The 24,591-nt window shown below is 38.5% G+C and overlaps 2 protein-coding genes across 11 annotated transcripts in view; both read left to right on the top strand.

The window, feature by feature from the left end:
- Positions 1-5,571, top strand: part of KIZ (kizuna centrosomal protein) — a 60,577-nt gene extending 55,006 nt beyond the window's left edge. For 7 of the 8 annotated variants that reach the window (XM_082757159.1, XM_082757155.1, XM_082757157.1 and 4 more), the window contains 2 exons: positions 1,160-1,203; positions 3,483-3,696. In XM_082757159.1, coding sequence (XP_082613285.1) covers positions 1,160-1,203; positions 3,483-3,583 — 145 coding nt within the window. In that variant the 3' untranslated portion in view covers positions 3,584-3,696. Of the gene's footprint in view, positions 1-1,159; positions 1,204-3,482; positions 3,697-5,247; positions 5,314-5,443 lie in introns of those variants that run through there. The other variant, XM_082757156.1, reaches the window with a different exon arrangement.
- Positions 5,572-8,324: 2,753 nt separating this feature from the next.
- Positions 8,325-24,591, top strand: part of XRN2 (5'-3' exoribonuclease 2) — a 50,957-nt gene continuing 34,690 nt past the window's right edge. Inside the window, exons 1-16 of one of the 3 annotated variants that reach the window (XM_082757050.1) lie at positions 8,325-8,627; positions 13,003-13,130; positions 13,213-13,324; positions 14,537-14,648; positions 15,710-15,768; positions 15,848-15,937; positions 16,862-16,934; positions 17,038-17,088; positions 17,403-17,560; positions 17,976-18,050; positions 18,144-18,277; positions 18,438-18,495; positions 18,581-18,688; positions 19,762-19,806; positions 20,987-21,118; positions 22,983-23,098. In XM_082757050.1, coding sequence (XP_082613176.1) covers positions 8,553-8,627; positions 13,003-13,130; positions 13,213-13,324; positions 14,537-14,648; positions 15,710-15,768; positions 15,848-15,937; positions 16,862-16,934; positions 17,038-17,088; positions 17,403-17,560; positions 17,976-18,050; positions 18,144-18,277; positions 18,438-18,495; positions 18,581-18,688; positions 19,762-19,806; positions 20,987-21,118; positions 22,983-23,098 — 1,526 coding nt within the window. In that variant the 5' untranslated portion in view covers positions 8,325-8,552. The remainder of the gene's footprint in view (positions 8,628-13,002; positions 13,131-13,212; positions 13,325-14,536; positions 14,649-15,709; positions 15,769-15,847; positions 15,938-16,861; positions 16,935-17,037; positions 17,089-17,402; positions 17,561-17,975; positions 18,051-18,143; positions 18,278-18,437; positions 18,496-18,580; positions 18,689-19,761; positions 19,807-20,986; positions 21,119-22,982; positions 23,099-24,591) is intronic. The other 2 variants (XM_082757049.1, XM_082757048.1) reach the window with 2 other exon arrangements.

The following is a 24,591-nucleotide window of genomic DNA, read 5'->3' as shown; positions in this document are numbered from 1 at the left end:
AAAGGAATATGATGTAACTAGCATGAAGGGAAGAGTTGCTGTAACATAGGTAGCTGTAATGTGCTGAAAGTTCCCCCTGCTTTAAGTTTAGCTTTCCAGTTGTAATCACAAGTTCTTACTGATTACAGTGGTATAAGACAAGCAGTGAATTATCTTTTTTTTTTTTTGTATCTCCTTCACAAATACCTCCCTGGCAGTAGTGTTTGAATACTTTTAAGTACCTGCTTCAAGTACTTATGTGTTAGCTGCCATGTCTTTAAATGAAATGCAGCAAATTTGTTTGAAATTTTGACAGCTGATTGGAAACTGAGTTCTATTCTAACTGTAGCAACCACTTCAAATTGCAGCTTGACATTTGCTTATATTTTACTGGTTCACGCAGTAATGTCACAAATATCTCCTATTTGATCTTCCTTATTAAAATCAGCTGAGGCTTTATTTTTAGAGCTTATTGCAGGATTGTTAATATAACAGTTAATTCTCCTACATCATTGCCCCTATGAGATTATTTCACAGCACCAACACAATACACATGCTACACACAAAAGATCAAAATGATTCCAGCTTGTTTGAGAGATTCAAAAGGGCCTGTGATGCTCTAGACACAAGAGCAGTCATTTAACAGAACAGACTCGTAACTGCATCTACATCAAGGTAGATCAAAGGCAGCTGGGAGATTGCACATTTACATAGGGACACGGATGATGCTATGGGAACTCAGTAGCTAACTTGGAGGAGTGCACTGACAGGAAGGGAAATGAGGAAGTTCAGTGACCATCAGTGGGGGGGTGCTTTTATTTTTGTTTGGATTTTTTCTTTATTTTCTTTGTGTATCTGAAAGACTGCAAGAGATAGATGAAGCTCTGATCCTTTGTACCCTTAATTCACTACTAGTGTAAATCAGCAGTGCTAGCAAGGAATGATTCCAAATCACTCTGCTTGAACATCTGGACCAATGTCCCTGTTGCATGATAATTTTTCCACCTTTTATAAAGTAAAAAAAAAAAAAGTGAAGAAAAACCCTAGGAGAGAGTTTTTATTAAAAAAAAGTTACAGAAGTTGCTGATGTTTCTTTAATGTCATAGCTTAGAAAAAAGTCACCTTATATTTTAATTTTGTGGCATTGTGCTAAATATTTAAAATCTTTCTATTTTTCCAGGACTGGAATCAGGAAAGGATTTGTAACTGCTATAAAATCCAAAGGTAAGAAACAAATGTTATGCTATTTAAAATCAATATCTTTTTTAGTGTATTTTTTCTTAGGGATTTTCTACAACAAACATTATTAAGGAGCTGGGAAAATGGTGAATTTCCCTCTGTCAGTACAGGCAAATAGCTGACATACGAAATCCTGGACCACAGAGGATGCATTTCATAGTGCATATGTTTTGGAAGCAGTACTAATCTTTGTGCTTCAGGGTTTAAATTAAATAGTAACACATAGCAGGCAGTGAAGAAAAAATCTGACTGTTTCTTGATCTTCCCCTTTGAAATACTGGGTGTAGGAACAGGTGGGCAGCAGCATGTTTGTTTACAAGCTTACTGTAGTCATGTGCAGACACCCTCATGTACCTACCTGTGTCTGGAACAATTTTTTTTTCCACGAGCAAGCAATCTTTCCTTTAAAAAAAGGTCTGGGCCCTGTGTGTTTTCATTCTATTTGATTTTACTCTTAACCACCATAACCACTGGTGTCTGAAGTCAACTCTAATCGAGCCTTCTGTAAGCAAAGGCAGCACTGGGACCTATGAGCTCTTTGCTTGGACGTCAGCAATCCTGAACTGTACAGAACATATTTCAGAAGAGTGGGATCTGCACTGGCTTAAGGATGGCTGTGTTGCTGCTGTTCATGTGCCTCTGGCACATCTGTCTCCCATGTACTTCTCTGCTGGGAGCTTTCCTTTTTTTTTTTTTTTTTTTTTTTTTTGGAGCCTTTTGACATGTCTGTTCTCTTCCCACATGTGCAGCCTGCATCACTCTGCTGTTCATGGCAGGCCTGGGCAGAGCGCAGGCCTGCGGGCCAGGGATACAGGATGAAAGATGCAGCTGCTGCATTTGTAGATAAGGTGTTTATATAGCTTGTGCCATCAAAAGCACAAAGTATGTGAACAGTACTTCAGTCAAATATGAGCTGCAATTTCTGTATGAGGCTTGACAGCTTTCCTCTCTTGCTGCTGCCTGAATCCGTATTTGGGTCTTGCCTCATTTGGGGCATCACTGCTATTGTGCTACCATTGGAGAAACAACCACCCTCTGACAAGGTCAGGAACAGGCAGACAGTGTGGCTCTGGAAGTAACTGTAGGCTTGACATGCTGGCTTGTGGCCACTTTCTACAGTGGGTTACAAGGGGGAAAGATGAGTTCTTTCCCCCTTGTAACCCACTGTAGAAAGGGAATTCATTGGGGCAGGGAAGGGAGAAGTGTGGGTTCAGGTGTCCATGTCCCTCCCCTTCCCCTGCACTGCCCCAGGGCACTGTGAGTCCAAGGTGGAAAGGAGCACTTGTGCTTGTGAATTCTATATTGACTTGTGCTTGCATTTTCCCCAAGTCCTTTAGCCTATTTTTATTGCTGTCCTGGGGCTACTTTTAAATTCAAATGCTGTCTCAAAGGTTTCAGAGTCCAGTGTTGTTGCTGATCAGCAGCAGTCCTTGGTGGCCCTTTTGTGGTGAAGAAACTACTTTTGCTGGAGAGAAAAGGATATATATATATATTTTTTTTTGTTATGGTTTTGTTTCCTTTCTCTTTTAAATCAAGGGAAATGGAAAAATTAACAGTTACTGCACGATTGAGCTGGCAGCCTTCACACATGAATCATCTCATCAGGCCTTCATCCTGAAGAGCTTTGTGTACTTCCCCGTGTGTCAGGCTTCTGTTTTTTTTTTCCTTCCATGGGTCAAATTAATTTACATATTGAGGAATCTCTCAGGCACTTCAAATTTAAATGTGATTCTGTTTCTGTGAAATTGCTTGCTAATTACCAGATCTATTTGTTAAAGCCGTCCAGGTCTTTGAAGTCATTTTTGCCTGGATTTGATCCTGTCACAAAGTGGCGTTTTTCCATTTGTGACATCATTTTCATTTTTATGCCAACTCTGTGATGTCATGGTCTGACTGTGACTTCACTTCAGGGTCAAGTAGAGGGAGAAATTAGAACATGATAGACAAAGCTGTAATTGATGCAGCAGATGGTCAAGTAAATTGCTTGGAGTGGAAATGTTCCCTTAAACTACCTTGAGGAACAATGAAGTGAGACTTGTAAATGAGTGCACTGTTTCTCCACAGCAGCTCGATTAAGAGACCACAACTTGTTGACAACACACTGTATCCAAAGTGCACACCTAGGCTTGGCAGTGTTTTGAAACACTGACCTTTTTTACAAACCATGCTGTCTGGCTACCTCAAAAGAGCTGTAAAATTATGTTGTAAAATTATGGTGATATAAACATGGAAAAGATTTTATAATTTTTTTTCTTCACTCTCAGCTTTCTGGGGCATATCTGATGTCAGCAGCTTGGAGAGTGAGACTGCTTTGCATCCACAAGTTCACAGCACAGAAGCAGATGAATTTGACTTCTATGATTGAGATTCCACCTCTGGCTTTTAGGAAAGAAATCAACATCTTGCACAAGGTCGGAGTGCTGCTATGGTGAAAGTGCACCTCATCACTTTGTATTTGAAGAAAATTTTAAATGCAAAATAAATATTATATATAGCCTCCTTGTATGTATGTTTTCTCTTAACTAATAAGTTGAAGGAAAGGAAATCTGAAGGAAATCCTGACCCATAAGATTGAGCCCACTTGTGACGTCTTTGTTCTTGGGGACCAAATGAAGATGTGTCCGCTGGCCCTGAGATGGTTACACAGTGCTAGTCCCTGAATGTTTCACCTCAGAGGGTTGGGGCTGTCTTTAAAACAACTTCCTTGAGGAGGGAGCTGGGTCCATCTGTATGGTACCCCATTTCTTTCTGCTCCTGGAGCTGGCTGTCTGCAGGTCCTGCCCAGTGCCAGCAGACAAGGCCAAGGATGCAGCTGTATTGTGGGTAATCCTGTGTGACAGAGATGAACAGCTTGTCACGAGTGAGGTGTCTGTCAGTAACGATCTGGAAATCATATCCATTAAGTCAAAAAACAAACTGGCTGCTAGCTTGACAGAATTAAACTTACTCTGAGGGTGGTCCCAGCTACTGGAAGTATGAAACGTGTCGTTGGGTAATATTGCTGCGTGGTGATGGCCATCTTTTGGGCAGTGATGACATCATGTTGAGTGTGTGTATTTCTCTGTGAATGTTTTCTGTCAGCTGTGAACTTGGGTCAAATTCAAATCAAAATCTAGAAGAGGCATTGACAAATGGAGAGGCAAATCTGTTTGTTCCTTGTCACAAATGATCCAAATGTATTTCTCTGTGTTTCTCAAGAAAACTGTGCCTGGACAGTAGTATTTCATGGCTACATCAGCCTTCTCTTTTTTGCTGGAAGCTTTTTAGGCCACCACTGCTTGGTAGCAATACTACTGCTGACCAGCTTGGTGGCTGCTTTTGTTGCACTGTGAATGCAAAGACTATCCTCTTCTGATGCATATATGTATTCTAATATTTTGACTACAGATCTAAATGTGGTTTTGAAAAAATAAAGGCATTCTGGGTATGCATACATATGCTACTCAGGGCTGCCTGGCATGTTTGATCTTTATCTTCTGCAACAGATCAAGAAGAAGAAATGCATAAAATGTACATTTCTAATTCAGCACATTTTGGAACAGAACAGCATTTACATGTGGCGATCCTCAGTGATTTTCTGCTTTTAGTTGCTTTGTAAAATCCATGCTGGCATTGCTGTATGGACATCACAGTAATTGGATGACTCTAGGAGCTTCATGCATTTTTAATTTTCTTCTTTTAATTCCTTTTATCTAAAATTAAGTTCATTAAATATGAGATTTTCTTTCGAAGGGAGAAACCAGGGGACATATTAAAAAAATAATCTGTTCATAATTATGATAAGTTCAAAAGCAAAAAACAGCACCCCAATTAAACTCTGCAGCAAAGCGGTACTGCATCTTTGAATACAGGCACCAATCTTTGGTTCTAGTCCATCAAAAACAAATTTAAAATGGTAACAATATTCTGTGTAATAAAAAGAACATGTAGGCTGAGCCATGCTTGAAAATATGGAATACAGACTTGCAGAAGGCTTAAAACAGAAAAAAGGGTTAGCATAGCTGTCTGTTGGCTTGCTTCATCTCATAGGTCCCGAGTTTGAAGTTGGCAATGGTGTGGTGTTGATTATTTCAACAACTGGAAAATCAGCTGCTGGTAAGGATGGAGCAGGGTGAGTGTGTGACCAGGGCTCTTGTAGTATGAGACAGCTGCGTGCAGTGGTCATGTGGATCCCAGCCAGTGATACAGGTCTGCCTAGGTCAGAGCTGTTTGCTCTGTTTCCCAGGCAGGAGGAAGAGGAGCGCTTAGCTGGGGTGACCCTGGGACAGAGGTGACTTCACCAGAGGATTTTGTCCTCTTCCACTGTGCTGGAGTTCCTGTACCCATCAGATTGCAGGTAACTTTGGATTAAGGCTCCTGTGATCTGCCCTTCAAAGGCTGATGGCCAAGAGGTGGTAGGTTAGAGGAGGAGAAGAGGAGCTGGCAGCACCTGGGGACCACAGGAGGTCTCCTGCTTCCTGAGGCAACAATTCCCATGGGACAAGTGATGGTGTAGGATGGGCTATGCTGGGCTGCTGGAGAGGGTGAGTGGCAAAGCTTCCCACTCCTTCCTCATAACTGTGGCCAGCCTCAGTCCATTCCTAGCGTCAAAGCCTCAGCAGGACAAAAACACGTTGCGGGACTGTCATGCAAATTTTCAGCAATACTCAAGAAAGAATTCTGCAATATAGGGGCAGTACAACCAGAAGTGTTAACACTGTCATGCTACTGCTCTTGGTGGACCACCAGGTAGGTTTAGGAACTTCTCCTCAGCCTTCTGGCAGTAAGCTAGAAGCTTATTTTCCTTTTTGTAGGTTCAGTATCACCCAGGAGAGTTGCAGCATAACAAATGTCTGAACCCATCATGGTAGGGCTGGTGCATGCTTTATTGCTCCTTGGTTCTTTTTTTCTGATCAGCTGTGGTAATTCATTCCTGATGGTTCTAGCCATTTGCTAAATATAAGCTCAGCGGTGTGCCACGCCACAGACAGGCTATTGCTACATGACTTCCAGTGAATGTCAGACCGAAGTTCAGTTGGAAAAAGTCTCTCTAGCAGGCTGCATTGCAAAGTAACACTGCATCAAATCTGCACTGCCTTTGTCGTTTTAAGCTCTTTGATTCTGGGTTGTTGATGTCAGCCCACTTTAAATCTCCTTGCATGATACAAGGCACCTGTCACTAGTCTCTGGTGCTTTCCATTCCCTTAGTCCAGCTCAGCCGTAGACATGCAGCTCATGACAGATGACAGATGGCTTTGGGAGTTTCTGCTAAGGCAACATCTTTCTTTCAGTATTTAAGCGATAGCAAGTTCCTCCAGAGCACTTTTTTTTATTATACTCTTGTGCACAGACTCATTAGATGCAAAACATTCTGCCAGTCAACTTTATTTAGCTCCTTGACAGCTGCCATACTGGCAGCCCCAAGATGATGACATGATGCTGATGGACAGCAGGACTGTAATCAATGCAGCTTGAACAGATTTAAATCAGCATGCCACTCATCTACGGAAAATACTATAAGAAGTGTGCTGCGTATTTACCATGACTTAGTGCTATGTCCTTTTTTGTGTGTCACATCCACACAGCTGTACAGAGCTGAGGCCAAAGTTCAGCTCACGCCCGCAGAAACAAGTTAGCGCATAGGTGCCTGCAAAAAAAATGCTGGATAGGTGCTGTCATCTGGTGAGGTGGCATAGTCTGCGGGGGCACTCAGGTAATGTGCAGAGCTCCAATGAGCTCCTGTTTTGAGAAGGGTTAGTATGACATTTCCTTGTAGACTGGCTCATTTTGACCTACGTACATTGGGGTTTATTGCCTAGTGTTCAATGCAGGTCGCACTGAAAATAGTTGGAGAAGGTTCCAAAAACAAGCTAAATGTTGCTGTTTGGGGGTATCTCATGCCTCAGCTTGAGAGGGCACGGTCCTCTTTGTGACTCCGCTCTGGCTGGGAGTTGTCCTGCTCATACAGACGTCAGCATGTTCTGTGGGAGACAGTTCTCCAGTGCTGGCTGTTGTGCAGTTTTGCTTTAGGACCTTCGCAGGATAATTTTGTTTATTTTGTTTGCTTTTCTTCCCCCCGTAAAATGTATACTGACTTCTTGAGAAAATGGTTGTTGCAGTATTAATTTTTTTCAGAGCTTGTTTATGCAAGTAATTACAAGATAAATTATAAGATAAGATGATTGTGTTTCATTTGCTGCTGTTTTGTGTGTGTGTTTTTTGTTTTGTTTTTTTTTTTTTTAGAGTATTATCAGAAAAACAACTGATGACAACACAAACTGTAAATACAAAGCTTCCTTACTATATACTAAAATTCCAGAAGGAGAAGCAATACACTAGGAAACTTCAATCAGGATTGGTTTTCTAAGGAACAGATAAAGCACAAACTCGAGCTGATACAACAGCTGTAGTGCCAATACAAAGTTACCTGGGTAATTATTCAAGTCACAAATTTTGTAAGAGGAGTGACAACAGTGAATGGCTAAGCAAGGCAAAGAATACAATATTTGGTTAATTTTTCCTCTGGCAAATTAGCAAGGTTCTTCTCCCCTCACCAAATCAGCAGCATTGACTCAATAAGCACTGCTGAGGTTTTGTTATTTTATTAGTGATTCCTGGGCTCCTTTCCCCTATCCTCCCTCGCCTTTGTCACTGCCCTTCTAATCAAGTTGGTGTACAGGGCCAGGACACAGCAGCGCACAAAGTCTGCTGCACATTAATTCTTTTTACTATCTGAAGCTTTAATTCCATTTCAACACCATCAAGCACCTAACTTAATAGTGTTTACTTGTGTGGGCGCAATGAGGTGAAGGGGTTTCTTCATGCAGCAGTCTCTGCCCTCCTGCCAGTCTGCTTGGCTGACCTGCACTAAGTTCACCGTGCCAGGTAGTGCTTTCCTCTCTTCCTGCAGGTGAAAAAGACAAACTTTTATTCTTAATAAAAAAAGCGGAGGGTCTTACTAAACTTGCATGCAGCCCCGCAGCATTGGCTTTGAAGGAGCAGCCCTTCCCTGACCCGTTTTTATCATCCGTCTTCTGCCTGAGCCACCCCGCAGAAAGGCTGAAAGACAGCTTTAGTTATTTTTTTTCATGTACCTTTTATTATTTTTTTCAATTAGTTTTTATTTTTTTTTTCCCAATAGTTTTTTTTTTTTTTTTAACACGGCTTTCTGCCAGCCGAAGCTCAGCCAGTGCCTACCCTGCCCCGCGCCTGCGCATGCCCGCCCCCAAGATGGCGGCCGGCGCTGCCGCCCCCCGCCCCGGAAGCGCCGCCGCCGCCCGGCCCGTTCCGCTCCGCTCCGTTCCTCTCCGCTCCGTTCCTCTCGGCTGGGCTGCGCCTCGGCTCGGCGGGCCGCCATGGGGGTGCCGGCCTTCTTCCGATGGCTCAGCCGCAAGTACCCCTCCATCATCGTCAGCTGCGTGGAGGAGAAGGTGAGCCGGGACGGGACGGGACGGGACGGGACGGGACGGGACGGGACGGGGCCTGCCCGCGGGGCAGCGGCCGTGGCGGCCGCGCTGTGTGGTAACCGGCGGGGGCCGCGGGGCCGCCCTGAGCGCCCCCTGAGGGCTGTATAATTTTTAGGTCTTTCTAATTGTTTTTGTTTGTTTGTTTGTTTGTTTTTGTGAGGCTTTTTTCTCACTTACTGGTCTTTCTGCAGCCTCCTGTCTGTGCTTTTCTCTGTTTTTTTTTTTGTTTTTTTTTTTTCTTTTGAGTACCCATCAACACAAGATGTTGTGACTGCATCCAAGATCAACACAGGTCTGTACTCTTGAGCCTGCTGCTGGGCTCGTGTTGTGGCTTGCACTTTCCCGCTGCATCCTGCCGTGCCCTGGGAGAGATGTGCCTCTTATCTGAGAGTTACCATACCATGAGGGAGATAGAAATGTGCAGGAAAAACGTGATAAACTATGTATTGATACCGTTTTTTGACTTCGTACATTATCTGTTTGTCTTAAGCAAGGTTTCAGTGTATCTGAGTGGCAGGCCATTAAATCATAGTTACTGTTCAGCTCTTGTTGTAGTCATGGTGTTCTTGCTTTTCAGGTTCAGGCAGGGAAACATCTGCATTGATGAAATGCTGCAGCTCTTTCACAGTTAAAACTGTGAGTTACTCTTTATCACCAATGCGGCTTATTAGCTTGCCTTAGCAGAATGTGTGAAGGTGGTTTTACCTGCAGCTGGAAGAAATTAATTTGTGACTGGTGCACAAGTGAGGTTTGAGGAACTGCTATAAAAAAGGTGGTTTGTTTGCTGACGGGTATTGCTTAAGAGATGCTTGTATGAATGCTTTCTCTGGAATAGGCTGTTGGCATCCAACAGTGATGGCTGTGGCCACTTTGGCCAAGTCTGGTTTTCTGTGCCATCTCAGATGTCATCCATTCTGAGGATCCAGGCTCAAGGAGACAGTGCTGCGTGCTTGCACGTGCTGGGGAAAGTAGGTGGCAAGTGTGTAATGTGGAGTCGGACCTTTATTTAATCAGAATTGCTATGATGGCCAGGTAAAGCGAAGGTGTGTGCAGAGGTGTTTGGAGTATGTTTTTGTGCGTCTTTTTACTTCTAATAATCCAAATTATAACAGCAAACATTCTTTATTAAAAGAAAAGGGAAAAATATGGCAAGTCTTTTGAGTCAAATAGATAGATGATAGTGGAAGCTTCAGACAATGATGTCTCTATCTGTGTTGCTTTGTTCCAACTTAAGAGCATGTTGCATTTACAGCTAGGAGGGCTCGTGAATACCTCACATTTATGAGACCATATATGAATATAAAAAGTTGTAATAAATTTGAGAGTTGACTAGGACCGCAGGGAGAAGCCGTAGTTTGTCTTACTATAGAGGAATTTAAATTTCTCACACAATATAATCGTTCCTTTGTGTGTTTTAGGATGGCTTTGAAATCCTTCTAATCATAAATTTTGTACCTCCTGGTAGCTTCTCTCTGAAATATTAAACAGTTGATCCTCATTCTCTTACCTAGCTAGATCATTCGTTTTTCTTAAATCTGATTAATCTTTCTTAAGCTGAGCAGGAAGAATAAGAGGAAGATCTTGAAGATAATATAAAATCTAGGAGATCCTTAATCAAATTCATTCAAGCTGCATCTAAAGTATCATATTTGAAGATCTATTTTCAGTCATTTCAAAAGCAGCTGTAGATTAAAAGTGAACAGTTTAGTTATATTACTCCCAGATACTTAAGTCTGTTGCATTAAAAAGCTGATCGGTTTTGAGCGTGTAGTGGCAAAGTTGCTGACATAACAGTATGCAGATGAAAACTGAATGGTTTTCGAAGCCATCTGAAAGAGATCAGACTTATTTTGCTTTACCTTTAAGACTGAAAATAGGACCTGTGGAGAGGGCAATTTTATTTTCCATATCACATAGTTGTAAGCCTTTGATATCTTCTGAGTCACAGTTAGCTTTGGCAAGAGGTTTGATGAAAGATCAAGTAGAACACAAGACAAGCTGCTTGTCCTGTTATCTGATATAAGTGAGAATGAATACTCTTCTTTTAGAACTGTAGGTCTGGGTTGCCCAGAGTGACTTTATAAAAGCCATAAGCTGCGGTATGGTGTTTCCACTTGACAAGTAGTTTCTGCTCAAGCCAAGGGTGTTTTTGTGTTTTAAGAAGTTCAGTAACATGCTAACATGCTTTTTTTGAATTCTGAAGGATCCAAACAGTGGTCAAGATTTCATCTGTAGGAATTTGACTAATTTGAATGAATGATAGAAGAAATGTGAATTAGCATGAACTTTGTATGTCTTAAACATGAAATAGAGGTACTTAGTGTTATTTAAAATCAGCAAAATTGCACTGGAAATGTTGCATACTTCTTCAACTGTGAAAACTGTAAATGCTGAATAAAGACTTTGGAGGTTTAACTTTTGCCTTTTATGACTGGAATAAGTTCACCTAGTTCTGCTCCTACTCTAGGCAGGAAGACTGTAAGGAAACTGGTGCTATGGCCTGCGGGTTTTAGCTTCTGAATGCAGTGGTTGGAGCTCCCTCCTAGAGATGTGGGGAGCTCAGTACTGTTAGAAGAGCAGCAAGTCTGCGGGTGGGGGTTAAGAGGAAGCACTTGATGCTTGCACATTAGCTGTCGATGGGTTTCACCTCAATAGGAGAACCAGTTTTCCTTGTGGCCTCATGTAGTTCTCTGATAGTTGCCTTAACATAAAAATAGACACTATGAAATGCGAACTGTTCTAGAGTACTCTGCATTCCAACTTTGTCATACTTTATAACCTTTTCCAGCCATGACTTCTTTAAAAATACATTTGACTTTATCTTGGTCACTCACCTCTCTTCGCTCCCTGACGTTACTGGTGTTCAGTCTGGTGATTTATACCTTCTGCTGTAGTACTGTGAAAAGGACAATGCAGAATTGCTCATAATTGCTGTGCGTGTTGCTAACTACTTATTGACAAACAAAACCAAACACACAAAGAAGTGTGGCGAGGAATCAGAATAGAATGTGATTGCTAATCCACCGTGAACAGAGGAGATGGATCTCACCCGTGTTTCCAAGCTTATTTTTTTGACTTCTTGGGAGAAGGGGATGAGTGCTCACGTAGGTATTATAAGTGCCAGTGCTGATCTCTGCCCAGGGCTGGTTACAGAGACTGTTCTCTTTGCCAAGACAGTTGCTTTTTGTTGGCGTGCCGGCATGAATAAAATAAACTGGTATTATGTTGACCCCGCCTCTCCTTGAGTAGTGGGATCATTTATTACTTCCTGGGTGTTCAGCTGAGATTAATTTTCTCTGTATTCATGGATTTACCACACTTAGTTTCTTGCAAGCATTCAAGATCACTGAATAATTCCCTGAATATAGATGGCTGTAGGTGTTACTGTTTAACACTGAATTTGATGTTTGGCATGTAGCAGCCTCGTAGTACAAAATGCACTAACATAAAGAAAGAGAAGCATTAGAGCTGAAAGTTGACCCACTTTCAGAAGTGGGAAGTAAGGACGGGGATTTATTTAGCATTTCAAATATATCCATGGACAAACTCAGAGTCAAGAATTCAGAGGTTTGAGCACTTCAGTGCATTTGATAGCCAACAGGAAAAGTAATATGTATATATCCCAAATGGTGACTTTTGTCTGCTGGGATCTCCTTTCTATGTATAGCAGACTCCGGGGGAAAAGAAAATGTTCTTTTCTTTTGCTCATCAGGATGTACTGATACACTGTTACTTGCATAAGCTTGTCATGTCATCTGCTTCACTCCAATATGCGGTCACTGTTTTGGCTGCCTCCCCCTCCCCAGTTGTATCTGTGAATTAAATGTTGGATTGCAGTGAGGAAAGACAATGGTACGAGTTTGTTTATGTGTGTCCATCTGAAAAATTGAGTGTTAAAAGTAAGAAGATTTTTGACATTTGTTGTCACATTAACTTTAGAGCATTATATTAGAAACTTTGAAATCCCTTTACTACATTTTGAGGGAGTCTGTATGGTTCTGGTGATAAAAAGAATTATTTTCCTGGAAAATGCAAGGTGTGGAAACTTCTTGAAACAATATTTATAATACATGCTAATCAACAGGTATGAGCCAGCTCTGCTGTAGTTCATCATAATGCCTTCAGGTCATGCTAATTTATAAAGGTCTTAAAACAAAATCGCTTTAATACTATAAGTGTGATACTCCAGGTAATTATCTTGTGGGTAGTTTGTTGCTGTCTTTTTTACTGTTCTTGAAGTAATCAGCTCCTGTGTGTCCGTACATTAGTGTTTCAGTTGGTTATTTTTTGCAACTTCCATAATTGAGTACTAAAATAATTGTTTCATCTGCTTTCACAGGCAAAAGAATGCAATGGTGTCAAGGCTTCAATCGATACAAGCAAGCCTAACCCTAATGAGGTTGAGTTTGATAATCTATATTTGGACATGAATGGTATAATTCACCCTTGTACACATCCAGAAGACAAGTAAGGCAGTTTTTTGTATCTATCTTTAAATAGGAATTATTCATAGCATTTCACGTGTTAAATGAAATAATCTATGTTTTAGGCCAGCACCTAAAAATGAAGATGAAATGATGGTTGCGATTTTTGAGTATATTGACAGGATTTTCAACATTGTACGACCAAGACGACTTCTATACATGGCTATAGATGGAGTAGTAAGTATTGATATATGTATATAGTTCCTGGTAATAGCTGTTGTCAGCATTAGGATCGATGACATCTGCTATTATAAGATCCTTTATGAAATAGTTTCCTAAAATGAAAAACTATAAGTAAAACGTGCTGTTAATTAGATTTAGGTGAGGGTATTTAAAACCATTTGTGAGTTTTGTTGTCTGTGGGTTTACCTAGGCTAACTGATGTAGTCTATTGCAATTAGAACTTTGCTTCTACAACGCAGGAAAATTCCTTAAGACGGTAACATTGCAACTATTTCTTATCTTCCTCTATTCTATGGCTTTAGTAATGATTTATGCAACAGTCTTGTTGCATAAAGATGAAAGGGAAAGACCAGAAAACCATTTAAGCACATGCACTTGAAACAGGCAGTGACTTAATCATGCTATGGAGTGTTTCACAGGCTAGCTTTACCAGGACATTTAAGACTATCTTTTTCCATACCTTTTCCCTATCCCACCTGGCATATCAGTTGGTCTGATGAAAGATGCCACCTTTTTGTAAAACCTTCACTTTACTGAATTTATCTCTATCCAGACTGTGTTGTCTCAGTGAAAGACACCAAAATACCCTAGCAGACTTCTGGTAGGTCTGCTAAGTTTTGGCTGTTTGTCTAGGCTTTGCAGTTTCTTCAAGGTAAGATGAGCATTATTAAATAGAAAGATTTTTACTTGCATTCAAGTGCAGGAATTAGTGAGATATTTGTCTCTATAAAAGTGATCCAAGCTAAATGTTGGTGTATCCTTTTAAAAACCCCAACATACCTGCATTAAGTAATAACTAAGTACCATCTGCTGTAGTCTTTTTATTTGCAAAAGAGTCACGAATACAATTTTACGAAATTATTTTTGGAAAAAGGGTTATTTAATAAATAATTATTTTCAGATACGTGGCCCTGCAAGGTTAATTTGTTCTGTGAAGGAATCTTTGAATTCTTGAGCACTGTGCATTTCTGAGATGGTGGTAAGAGATGTGCATACTGCTGGGTTTCCTCACTTAGAAGCTGAAGAAATGTATTTTAAAAAAATTGTCCAGACCCCTGTCCTGCCATATGAGTGTTAGTAGTGGTGACAGGGGAGTGAGAGAACAGAATCCCAGTTTCAAAAGACTTGTCTTAAAAACCAGAAACAACCAGAAGATAGAAAATACTTGGCTAGATGCAATAACTGACGCATTGTGGTACCTGTTAGGCTCCTCGTGCAAAAATGAATCAACAGCGGTCAAGAAGATTCAGAGCATCAAAGGAGGGCATGGAAGCTGCTGAAGAGAAGCAAAAAATAAGACAAGAAATTCTGGCAAAAGGTAAAGCTGTGACCACATCTGGTGTTTTTTGTGTTTTTTGGTTTTGAGTGCCTCAGTAAAGGGTTGTCTTGCTCCCTGGATATTTATCTGTGCCTTACTAGAAGAAGAAGGGTATAGTAAACCTATGGAAGGATGGATCTGTTCTTTTCCAAAGTTAAGATCCAAGATAAGAGTGACATCTTGTTTTACTGTCCCCCTGCCTGAAATAGATTTGTGTTGAGTGTTTTTATTTTTTTTATGGAAAAAAAAGAATGAACAGAAGAACAGGGATAAATGTAGTAGTGGGACACTAAACAAAACTCTTAATAGAAGGAAATCCATATCGTAGGGCTTAACAAAAAGAGTCACAGCTTAAAAGTAGGGATCGTGAAAATAGTACGGCACAGGAATAATGAATGAACGGCAAGCAAGTGTAGTTACTTGTCAGAGTGGAAACTGAACTCAACAAGGGAACAAAGCACAACTTAAGAGTGACAGTAGCATGACTTGAATGAAAGCAGTGTGTGTAACTGAAACATGCTGGTTGGTTTGGAGAAATTAATTCAGGTGACTGTGTAGGAGGAATGAATATTCCAAGTGAGAGGGCCATTGTGTAACCTAAGTTAGAAATAAAAAAGGGAGGATAAAGACTTTTAACGCTTTTTCCTGTAGCATTTCTAGACTATGAAGGCCCTTTATGAAGCTCAGAGATTAAAGAAGTTGGTGTAACCTTGTTTGGGACCCCAAGTGAATAGATAGTGGAAACATAGGGGAGAACAAGTAAGAAAATTTCCTAATGTTTTATCTCGTTTAGCAAGTTCAGTTTTTTTGAGACTTCTTTCATGATTTTCGCTAGAATAGGTAGTGAAATCGCTTCTCTGAAGCAACAAGCAACATTTATACATGTAGGAGTATCATATTTTAAGATGAAGATAATGTAATGGTAAGAGCTGTTTTGAAACAAAGTAATTTTTCACTAAGTGTTAATTGTTATCAGGGAAGCGTTCAGGGTTTTTACAGAAGTAAACCAATATCGAACACTCAAAACATTTTGGCATGATAAAATGTCTTTATTGCTCTAGGTGGCATTCTTCCTCCAGAAGAAGTGAAAGAAAGATTTGACAGCAACTGTATTACCCCAGTAAGTAATCTTGCACTTTAACCAGCAATTGCCAGTGTCTGGATGATGGCTTAATTTATTTTCTTCCGTCACTTTTTAGGGAACTGAGTTTATGGACAATCTTGCTAAATGTCTCCGCTATTACATTGCTGACCGTTTGAACAGTGACCCAGGGTGGAAAAATTTGACAGTAAGTTTCACAATTTCATACTTAAGGAACATTTAGGTGATCTATCAGGCTATGTTGGGATATGATTGAAGAATATAAATTTAACAGATTTATCTCATCTTCTGGCACCATTGTTATTAATAATGGGCAAACTTGCACATTTTTCTGGACTTCAGGTATTAGGGTGAAACGCATAATACAATCTAAAAGCACCATTTGTTTTGATTTCATTTAAGAGCAATGAAAAGATTTGATATGGGGAGCTACAATTTGATGTAATGGGAGACAGTGTTTTAGGAATACTTTGTCATCTTGGGGACAAGTGTCAAGATCCACCGTATATGTGTTCTTTTCACTATTTTTAACTTGTTTGTTACCTCGGACTACATTTTCCCTATTATTCTAACGATGGGCAACAGCAGACGATCAACTTTTATGCTTTCTGGACTTTGAGATTCTCCCCTCTAGTTCCTCAACAACTCCACCCACATCGAGTTCTGTTTCTGACAACAGCCCTGTTTTTGCTGATTTGTACAAGAGGACAGAATAGTTAAATGCAGATGCAGCGGTCTCTTATTTTCTATAAGTTGACTGTAAAAGTGTTGTAATTAGAGAGCAGTTGACTTAATTCTTTCCATCAGACATGAGGTTTTAAAACCCTAATGTCTATTTCAATTGCCTTAATAATATATCAAGAAGCTAATGATGAGATAATTTCAGTGGTATTTGAATCAACTTGTCAGCTTCATCCTACAATTAGTAGAGGAAATGAAGGTCTATTCATTCAAACTCTTAAATAACTTATTTTTATATCATAATATTCTAGTTGACACTACAAATTAAGATTTCAGATATTTGTAAATCGGATTCAGTATAAAAACTAATTTTTATTTTTTTTAACTGTGACAGCATAAATTGTTTACCTAATCTGTAAATCTTTCACAGGTAATTTTGTCTGATGCTAGTGCTCCTGGTGAAGGAGAACATAAAATCATGGATTATATTAGAAGACAAAGAGGTAAACTTGAAATAAATGTGATAGTTTTGTTTTAAACTAAGGTATTGTTAATAATTTGTCTTACATGACTTTGGTTCGCTAAATGTAATTTTCTTTTGTATAGCTCAACCAAACCATGACCCGAATACTCATCATTGTCTGTGTGGGGCTGATGGTGAGTTCATGGCTAGCAATGTCTTATCATCAAGAGACAACATAAGGCAGCTTAACGAGTTGGGCTGTAGTGTCTAGGCTTTCATTTGTATTTGTGTACCTAAGCTAATTAATCTGTTAATTTTTCAAAAACTGTGTAATACTTGGGGAAAGATCTAGCCCTGTCCATGAGACTGAAGGGCCAACTTTCACTTAGTTGTATTTGTGTTCACGCTTGCTTAAATTAGAATGTATTTGACTTAAGGCTTTTTCTTTTTCGAAAGAGCTAAACTGTTGATCCTTCATTGTATTTTACTCTTCTCTTTTGATTGGTAGCTGATCTAATTATGCTCGGTTTAGCTACACATGAACCAAATTTCACCATAATTAGGGAAGAGTTCAAACCAAATAAACCCAAGCCATGTGCTCTTTGTAACCAGATGGGTCACGAGGTTAAGGATTGTCAAGGTTTGCCTAGAGAAAAACAAGGCAAGGTAAGAGTTTTGATATTTCTAGAAATTCTTCTAATTTGTAACCAAATTTATGCATTGAGATCCTCAAGTTATTCTTGCTGTCAGTTTTGCAATTTGTCAATACAAATTATGTTGCTGGAATTACCTGGATTTCCTTCTATATTAATAAATAAAGATTGTAGTTCTGTAGCCTATAAATACTATGTGGAACTTAACTTCCTCACTTGTATTGGTTTGCTTTCTTTTTCCTACTCGTGAGAGAAAGCAATCAGTCACTTAACAGATACATAAAGTATCAAGATACATTCTTGCATAAGAACTTGAGAACCTGTGCTTATCTCTCTCTTTAAGTTCCTTTCAGAGTAAACTGTAAAATTGAGCTGGTTAAACGTTAAAGTGAGCTTGGATGTAATGCAACTTTTGCCTTTTACTGTAGCATGATCAGTTTGCAGACAGTCTTCCTACTTCTGAACAAGAATTTATCTTCATCCGATTATGTGTTTTGCGAGAGGTATGTTGATGCAGTTACAACATCTGTTTTGTACAAATAATGTTTTTAAACTCTATGCACAAAACTTTCTGATGTCTTTTGTGCGTGTTGCAGTATTTAGAAAGAGAACTCACTATGGCCAGCTTACCTTTCACCTTTGATTTTGAAAGAAGTGTTGACGACTGGGTCTTCATGTGCTTTTTTGTTGGAAATGACTTTCTTCCTCATCTGCCATCTTTAGAGATCAGGTATACACAAATGTGTTTCACTTTTCTGTATATATAGTACAAGTATATATACCATATATGTATATGGTATATATACACGGTATACATATGTATACCATATATAGTATAGGTACTGTGGTTTTAAATGTCAAGTCTCATGCTTTTGTTTGTTTGTTTTTAGGGAGGGAGCAATTGATCGCTTGGTTAACATATATAAAAATGTGGTGCACAAAACTGGGGTAATTTTTTTCTCTTTTTTAAATATCTGGGTGCTTACCACAAAAATTGTTTAGATTTTTAATCATTTTATTTTGTATTTTACAGGGCTACCTCACAGAAAGTGGTTTTGTCAACCTGCAGCGAGTCCAGATGATCATGTTAGCTGTTGGAGAAGTTGAAGATAGTATATTCAAAAAGAGAAAAGATGATGATGTAATTTTCTTGTTACATTATAAGAGTTTCTTTTTGTTTTGTTTTTTTTTTCATGACTTCTGTTAGGCTGCGACATTTCTCTAATAGAGTATGAAAAAAACCCTGTTATCTCTAGTGACTTCGTCTGTATTTGAAAATGAGTTGAGTGCTTCCAGTTGATTTACTTTTTCCTGGACTGCAGGACCTGTTTTTCTGGTTGCTATCCCAAGTAACAGCAAACTAAAAACTGTATGTGAGTTCTGTTACTGCCTTGGACTTCTTGAATAGCTGCTGTGAACACTAAACAAGGAATTATTCTGTACTTTGCTGCAACCTGTGGAAGAGCAAGCAACAGGCAGGGGTGGAGTACTAAATAATAGTTCAAAGTGCATTCTTGCCTTGCAGCACCTCCTGCCATTTTAAATGTGTTCAGAAATTATTTGTGTTTTGGTCTGCCTCTGCAAACTTTCTGTGCCATTTTTGGCACATGTATTTTGATTGCAGTGTATTCATTAAGCACAGGATAAAGAAAATTGTCTTTACTATCCAGTCAAAAAATGGTCTGCCAGTGCTGGCAAAATGTTTTATTTATAATCGCCCCAGTCTATGCTACTCTTGAAATAAAAATGCTGATTTGTTGTTCAAGTTCTCAGTATCTTTGGTTCAAGATCTTTCCTTGTGCCTCATCTTTTCCCCTTTCTAGAACTTTCTCGTTTGTTTATTGTTTTTTTTTTTTTTTTTTGGCAACTGTTCAAGTCCAGACAAGGAGCTTATGTATGTGTTACCACTTAGAGTCCTTTGATACCTTCATGTCACCTTGAACTTAGTCTAGTACCTAAGCATAGTAGGTGATAGAAATCAATCAAAATTATGGGGCTCTGAATAAGCACCTACTCTTCACCTTTTTCTGTAGGTTTTCAGTGTAAGGTAGAAGTTTCTAGCCCACTTCCATTGGATTTACAGATAAAAGAACTGATCTTTATCTTATTCAGAACATTACTCTAAACGTTATGGTCTTCTTGTTGGTAAAGGATTATAGTATCTTTCCAAGAAATCTGTATGTTTGACTTTATTTCTCTTTATTCTTTACATAGGATAACTTCAAAAGACGGCAAAAAGAAAAAAAAAAAAGAATGAAGGTAAATTGATTTCTTTCACAGTGCAGAAACTTAGGAAGAATTAAAATATGTACTGTAGAATATGTTGAAGCTGCAATTGTAATCGTGATATTTTCTGGACTGTGTAAACTAATTTTTAGTGTTTTGGTTTTTTTGGTGGCTTTTTGCAAACTGGGGCTTTGAAGGAATTGTGTATTACAGGTTTCTTAAGGGGAAGGAAGGAGAGAGCTGAATATGTTGGCTGATACCTGTATGTTTTGTCCTTCAAGTGTACACAGTTATGCACTTTCATGATGACTTAATGGTTTAACATGAACACTGTACAAGAATTGCTTTTCCATGTTTTGATAGAAGTCTTCTCAGCAACCCTATTGTTTAGGCAGATAGAGTATAACATAAGAGTTTAGATTTAAATATGTATACCCGTTTGCGTTAAATTGGTTTGTTTGGTTAAAGACACATTTCTAACAGAAAAAAAAAAAAGCTTACCCCAGACTTATAGTTACCCATTCTGCCTGCAAGTAAGTCAGTGTTGCCAAATATCTCATAAATGTAATAGAGAAGCATTAACTGTTGTTGGAACATTTGCCCTTTCTGATCCATGTAAGCTGAATTCTTTAAAATTGTGATTGGAAAGATACTGAGTTTTCTTTTATTCGTGAAGTGTTCTGATAGTTTTAAAATGGGTTATGGTATGTTTGGTTTAACATAGGTTTTCTCTTGGTTAGGATATTCATGTAAGTGCAGCTTCCAAAATTTTCAAGGTGCATGATATACCTACGTGTACTCAGAGTACTATAAGTATTCTGTATTTATTTTTTAAATTAGGTATTTTCATATTATCCCTGTTAGAATGAGAGAGGTTATGCACTTTGCATACAAAGAGTACAATGTTCCTAGTAAGCCAGATGGAATCTCACTTCCCGAAAAAACTGCCTTTCAGCCCAACTAGAACATTAGCAACAAAAGTGTTGTTTGTTTGTTGTTTTTCTTTCTGAAAGAGATTAATAAATTACAGGAATGTTAGGGTCTCACGTGTCATCTTATGTCTGGCTAGGATTGTTAAACATAACTAATTTAAACCGAACTGAGAAATGTGCTTGTTTATGTAAAGTACTAATCTGAAAATTCTGAGACATGACCATGTTGCTGTGGAGATTACATTTCTTTTTCAGTATTCCAGTATGTACTTATTTTTTAGAGGGATCATCCTGCTTTTATTCCCGGTGGTCAGTTTTCCCCTCAAGCTCTGGGAAATCGATCCAGTCCTCAAGCAATCAGTAACCCTAGACAAGCTGCCTATGAGATGAGAATGCATGACAGACCGAATTCTGTAAGTAGAAGTTTAAAGGTATTTATAAATAAAAAGGAAAATAATTATATCCTGTGTAATTCTGGACAACGTTTTTTCTAACCTGTCAGGTCATCTTGAAAAGCGGACCAAGAAATATGTATTTTTCAGAGAAATGGCTTTTAATACTCAATCATTGTGAGACTACTTAAATAAAATGGTGTTCTTTATTTTAATGTTTGAAATAGTATTGCTCATTAAGTCGTTAAGGGAATGCAGATGTGGGGTGAATGCATCTGAATCAAATATGGTGACTACTCAGCAAACCACTTTGGCATTTGTGGAGTCAAACCTTCTGAGAATATAGTTTTAGAAGCTTCATCAGTAGTTTTGTGCAAGACACAAACTGATTCCCTGAGCTGGAGATGTTCTTTTAATACATATATTTTCTGTTTACTGCTTTTGGAATTTGTGACATCTCTGCACTCTGACCTGTTTGGTTATTAGTTTTCTGTTGGGACTTCCTGCCTCTCAGTACTGTGAAGAAATAGTAAAACAGGCTGAGAATTATTGAGGTATAGCTTGAAGCTGTTCTTTCATATCCAGACTTGCATGCTTGAGAGGACGTATGTGAAACGCACATAAAATGTGTGCATTTTGTTTGTTTCAGCGATTGATGTGTGTACAAAGAACTTGTTTTAATCAGGAAACTGAAAGACCAGTATGTACAAAAAAAGATGCAAGCTGCCATTTACCAGTGTGTGCACAAAATATGGTATCATTCCCCACCATGACTTTTCCCCCAAGCTGTATGTCTCCATTATATTTCAATAAGTTCTCAGAATTTCTAGTATAATTATAATTTTCAGTACCTTTTTTTTAGTAAGAGCTTTAAACAAAAAATCAGTCTTCAATAATAAACATCTGTCTCCTAGAGCACTTTTAAAGAGTACATGTATGTTTGTGTACATATATAGGTAATACCTAATTTCTAATACCTTGGAAAGGTATTAGAAGGCGATGGGTAACTGGAAATAAGTTCAATGCTCTGTTAGCGGTCTCAATTGTTATATTGTTATTAAAGTTAACATTCTTTCTGTTCATAATTTTTCATTGAAATACTGAATGTATTTCTGAGAAAAGGCTCTTTTCATCATGAAGATTTACTTTCTGTCTTTTAAGTCTGAATAAATATAGTTTGCTTTATTTAAAATACAATTTCTGCTGTTCTTCCCTTTTTAATCTTGAAACTTTTGCACATGGGTTAAGCAAATCAGTTCTTTTATGGAATCTATGTACTTGTTGAGGTTTCTTTTAAAATGCCAATTCTTATTTTATTGCAGCTATTTATCTTCACTTTGTAGAACTGAAAATGGCAGACTTTTTTTTAAGACTATCATATTAAAATACATAAATTTGAAAGGAGGTCAAAGGATCAGTTGTGAGAAAACAGTATTTCTGCCAGTTTTGAATTACAACCAGTATTTGTATGGTACTCTGCATATGCATTTTTCACTGTCACTGTAAAATGAAGTTGTAACATGAGCTGTAGGACTAAAGACAACAGTTGTATTACAAAATTGGAATATGTCAGTGGAATGTCTTATCATTTTATAGTCTTGTTTGTTTCATCATGTTTTTTTTTTTTCTTTCTAAAATACAATGAACTTTTTGGCTGTATAAATCAGCACCTGCCTTCTAATAGAAAGATGTGTTCTTTTCTTTTGCTGCTTGGCTTCATAGCTTAAGGATTGTGTTGCCTTGATTTTTTGAGGAACTAAAATGATGAGTGTGATTTTTCTTTATCAAATAGCTGTTAATTTTAACTTGAATTTAAAATGTCTAATAAATCCTTCCCCTCCCCCCCCCCCCCCCCCCCACTTATTTGTCATAATTATGACCCTAGACAACTTCATCTCCAAATACCAGTCTCAATTCTGATGGCTCCCCATCCCCGGCAGGAGGAATTAAGCGAAAAGCTGAAGATAGTGACAGTGAACCTGAGCCAGAGGATAATATCAGGTGAAGCCATTTTTTGTAGCACTTTGTTAGCAAATTGCTGAAATAGATGCAGTCTAATTAATGCCATTTAGCTTAGAGCAGCAGTGCCTTCAGATGCTTTTCTATGATCTTTTTATCCACCGGTAATTAATGTGGAGGGTTAGAATATTCAGTGAATTCCAGTGAGATGTGTAAGCTATAGCTGTTAAATCTAAGTATCTAGATTAGTATGCGTGCAGGTTTTCATCCTGCAAGCCACTACTCCCTTTGAGACCATGCGCTAGATTGGCTAGACATCCACTGTTCAGCTTTGATTATGTGAGCTGAATGCCTCTGTTTTCAGGTTGAATTTTTGAACTGTTTAACCCACAAAATTCAGTTGCACTTTCATGTGCAGCATTATTTATTTTGGCTATCACAATAGGTATTCCTCCATCTTTGATTAGTAGCAAGTTCATTTTTGGCTGCAATAAATTTTAAAATATTGTTCCCTAGATGATTAAAGGATAGGAATTTTAATAGAATTAACTGACAGTGAATTACCAGTGAGTGTAAATTTATCAAAGGTTTAAATCAGGCTATTACCCTTTAAGTCAAGGGTGAACACCTTGTAATCTTTGTTGAAGTTGCTGTCCTGATAAATGCAACCGGTGGATATTGTATTCTGTTGAGCCAGGGGACATATTTAGTCATGAGGAAACAAAAAGGGTTACTTCATTGTGAAGTACTGATCACTAGTGTACTGTAGTGTTGTAATGACATTTGTTGCATCTAGCCAATTTGATCTTCCAATAAGATAATCTGGCTGTCATTCCTATTTTACTTATTATATATGCAGATCTGAATGAATGGGTTTTGTCATTGTATTTTCTATATTGATCAAGCAAAATTTATGTCTAATATCAGAATAAATGTTAGTGTCATGTTTTGCATTTGAATTCTAGCAGAGATGCTAAAAGAAGCTTTAACAGTGTTTTATTTGTTCATTTTAAAGCAACTAGCATGAATTGTGGGGATTTATAAGTAGTAAATTTTTTCACAAAGGTGGTACTGACAAGCCAGTGGATATACTACATTTATCTGCAATTTTTTAGTTCTGCTATAGCTCAGAATATTTATTTAGATCCTTTTCTGATTGAAAAATACTTATTTGATTTTCATTGTATTGGGAAATGTTAAACAAATGAATTTTCTTAGACTTTTAAAAGTGTGATTTGTATCAAGTTGTATTTAGATGAGGGTGGAAATAGATTTAAAATAATCATTTTCAGGTTACTAAGTAAAAATGAATGCATAAGTGGACTGGATACAGAAGTTGTTTACAAAAATACCTTTTGTAATTAGAATGACTTTAAAACTAGCCCAAATAGTTCTAGTCAGCTAGCAAATTTGGGTGTTTGCTGTATTGTCATCTTACGGAAAGGATTTTGAAGCTCTTGTAGGAATCCAGCTGCCAGGGAACTCATAGAGTCTTCTGCATGGACTGCAGATGTTCCTGACTCTTTCCTTAAAGA

This window comes from Aythya marila (assembly GCF_965140915.1).
Source record: "Aythya marila genome assembly, chromosome: 3".
Taxonomy (NCBI): domain Eukaryota; kingdom Metazoa; phylum Chordata; class Aves; order Anseriformes; family Anatidae; genus Aythya; species Aythya marila.
This window is presented reverse-complemented; position numbering and strand designations above follow the sequence as displayed.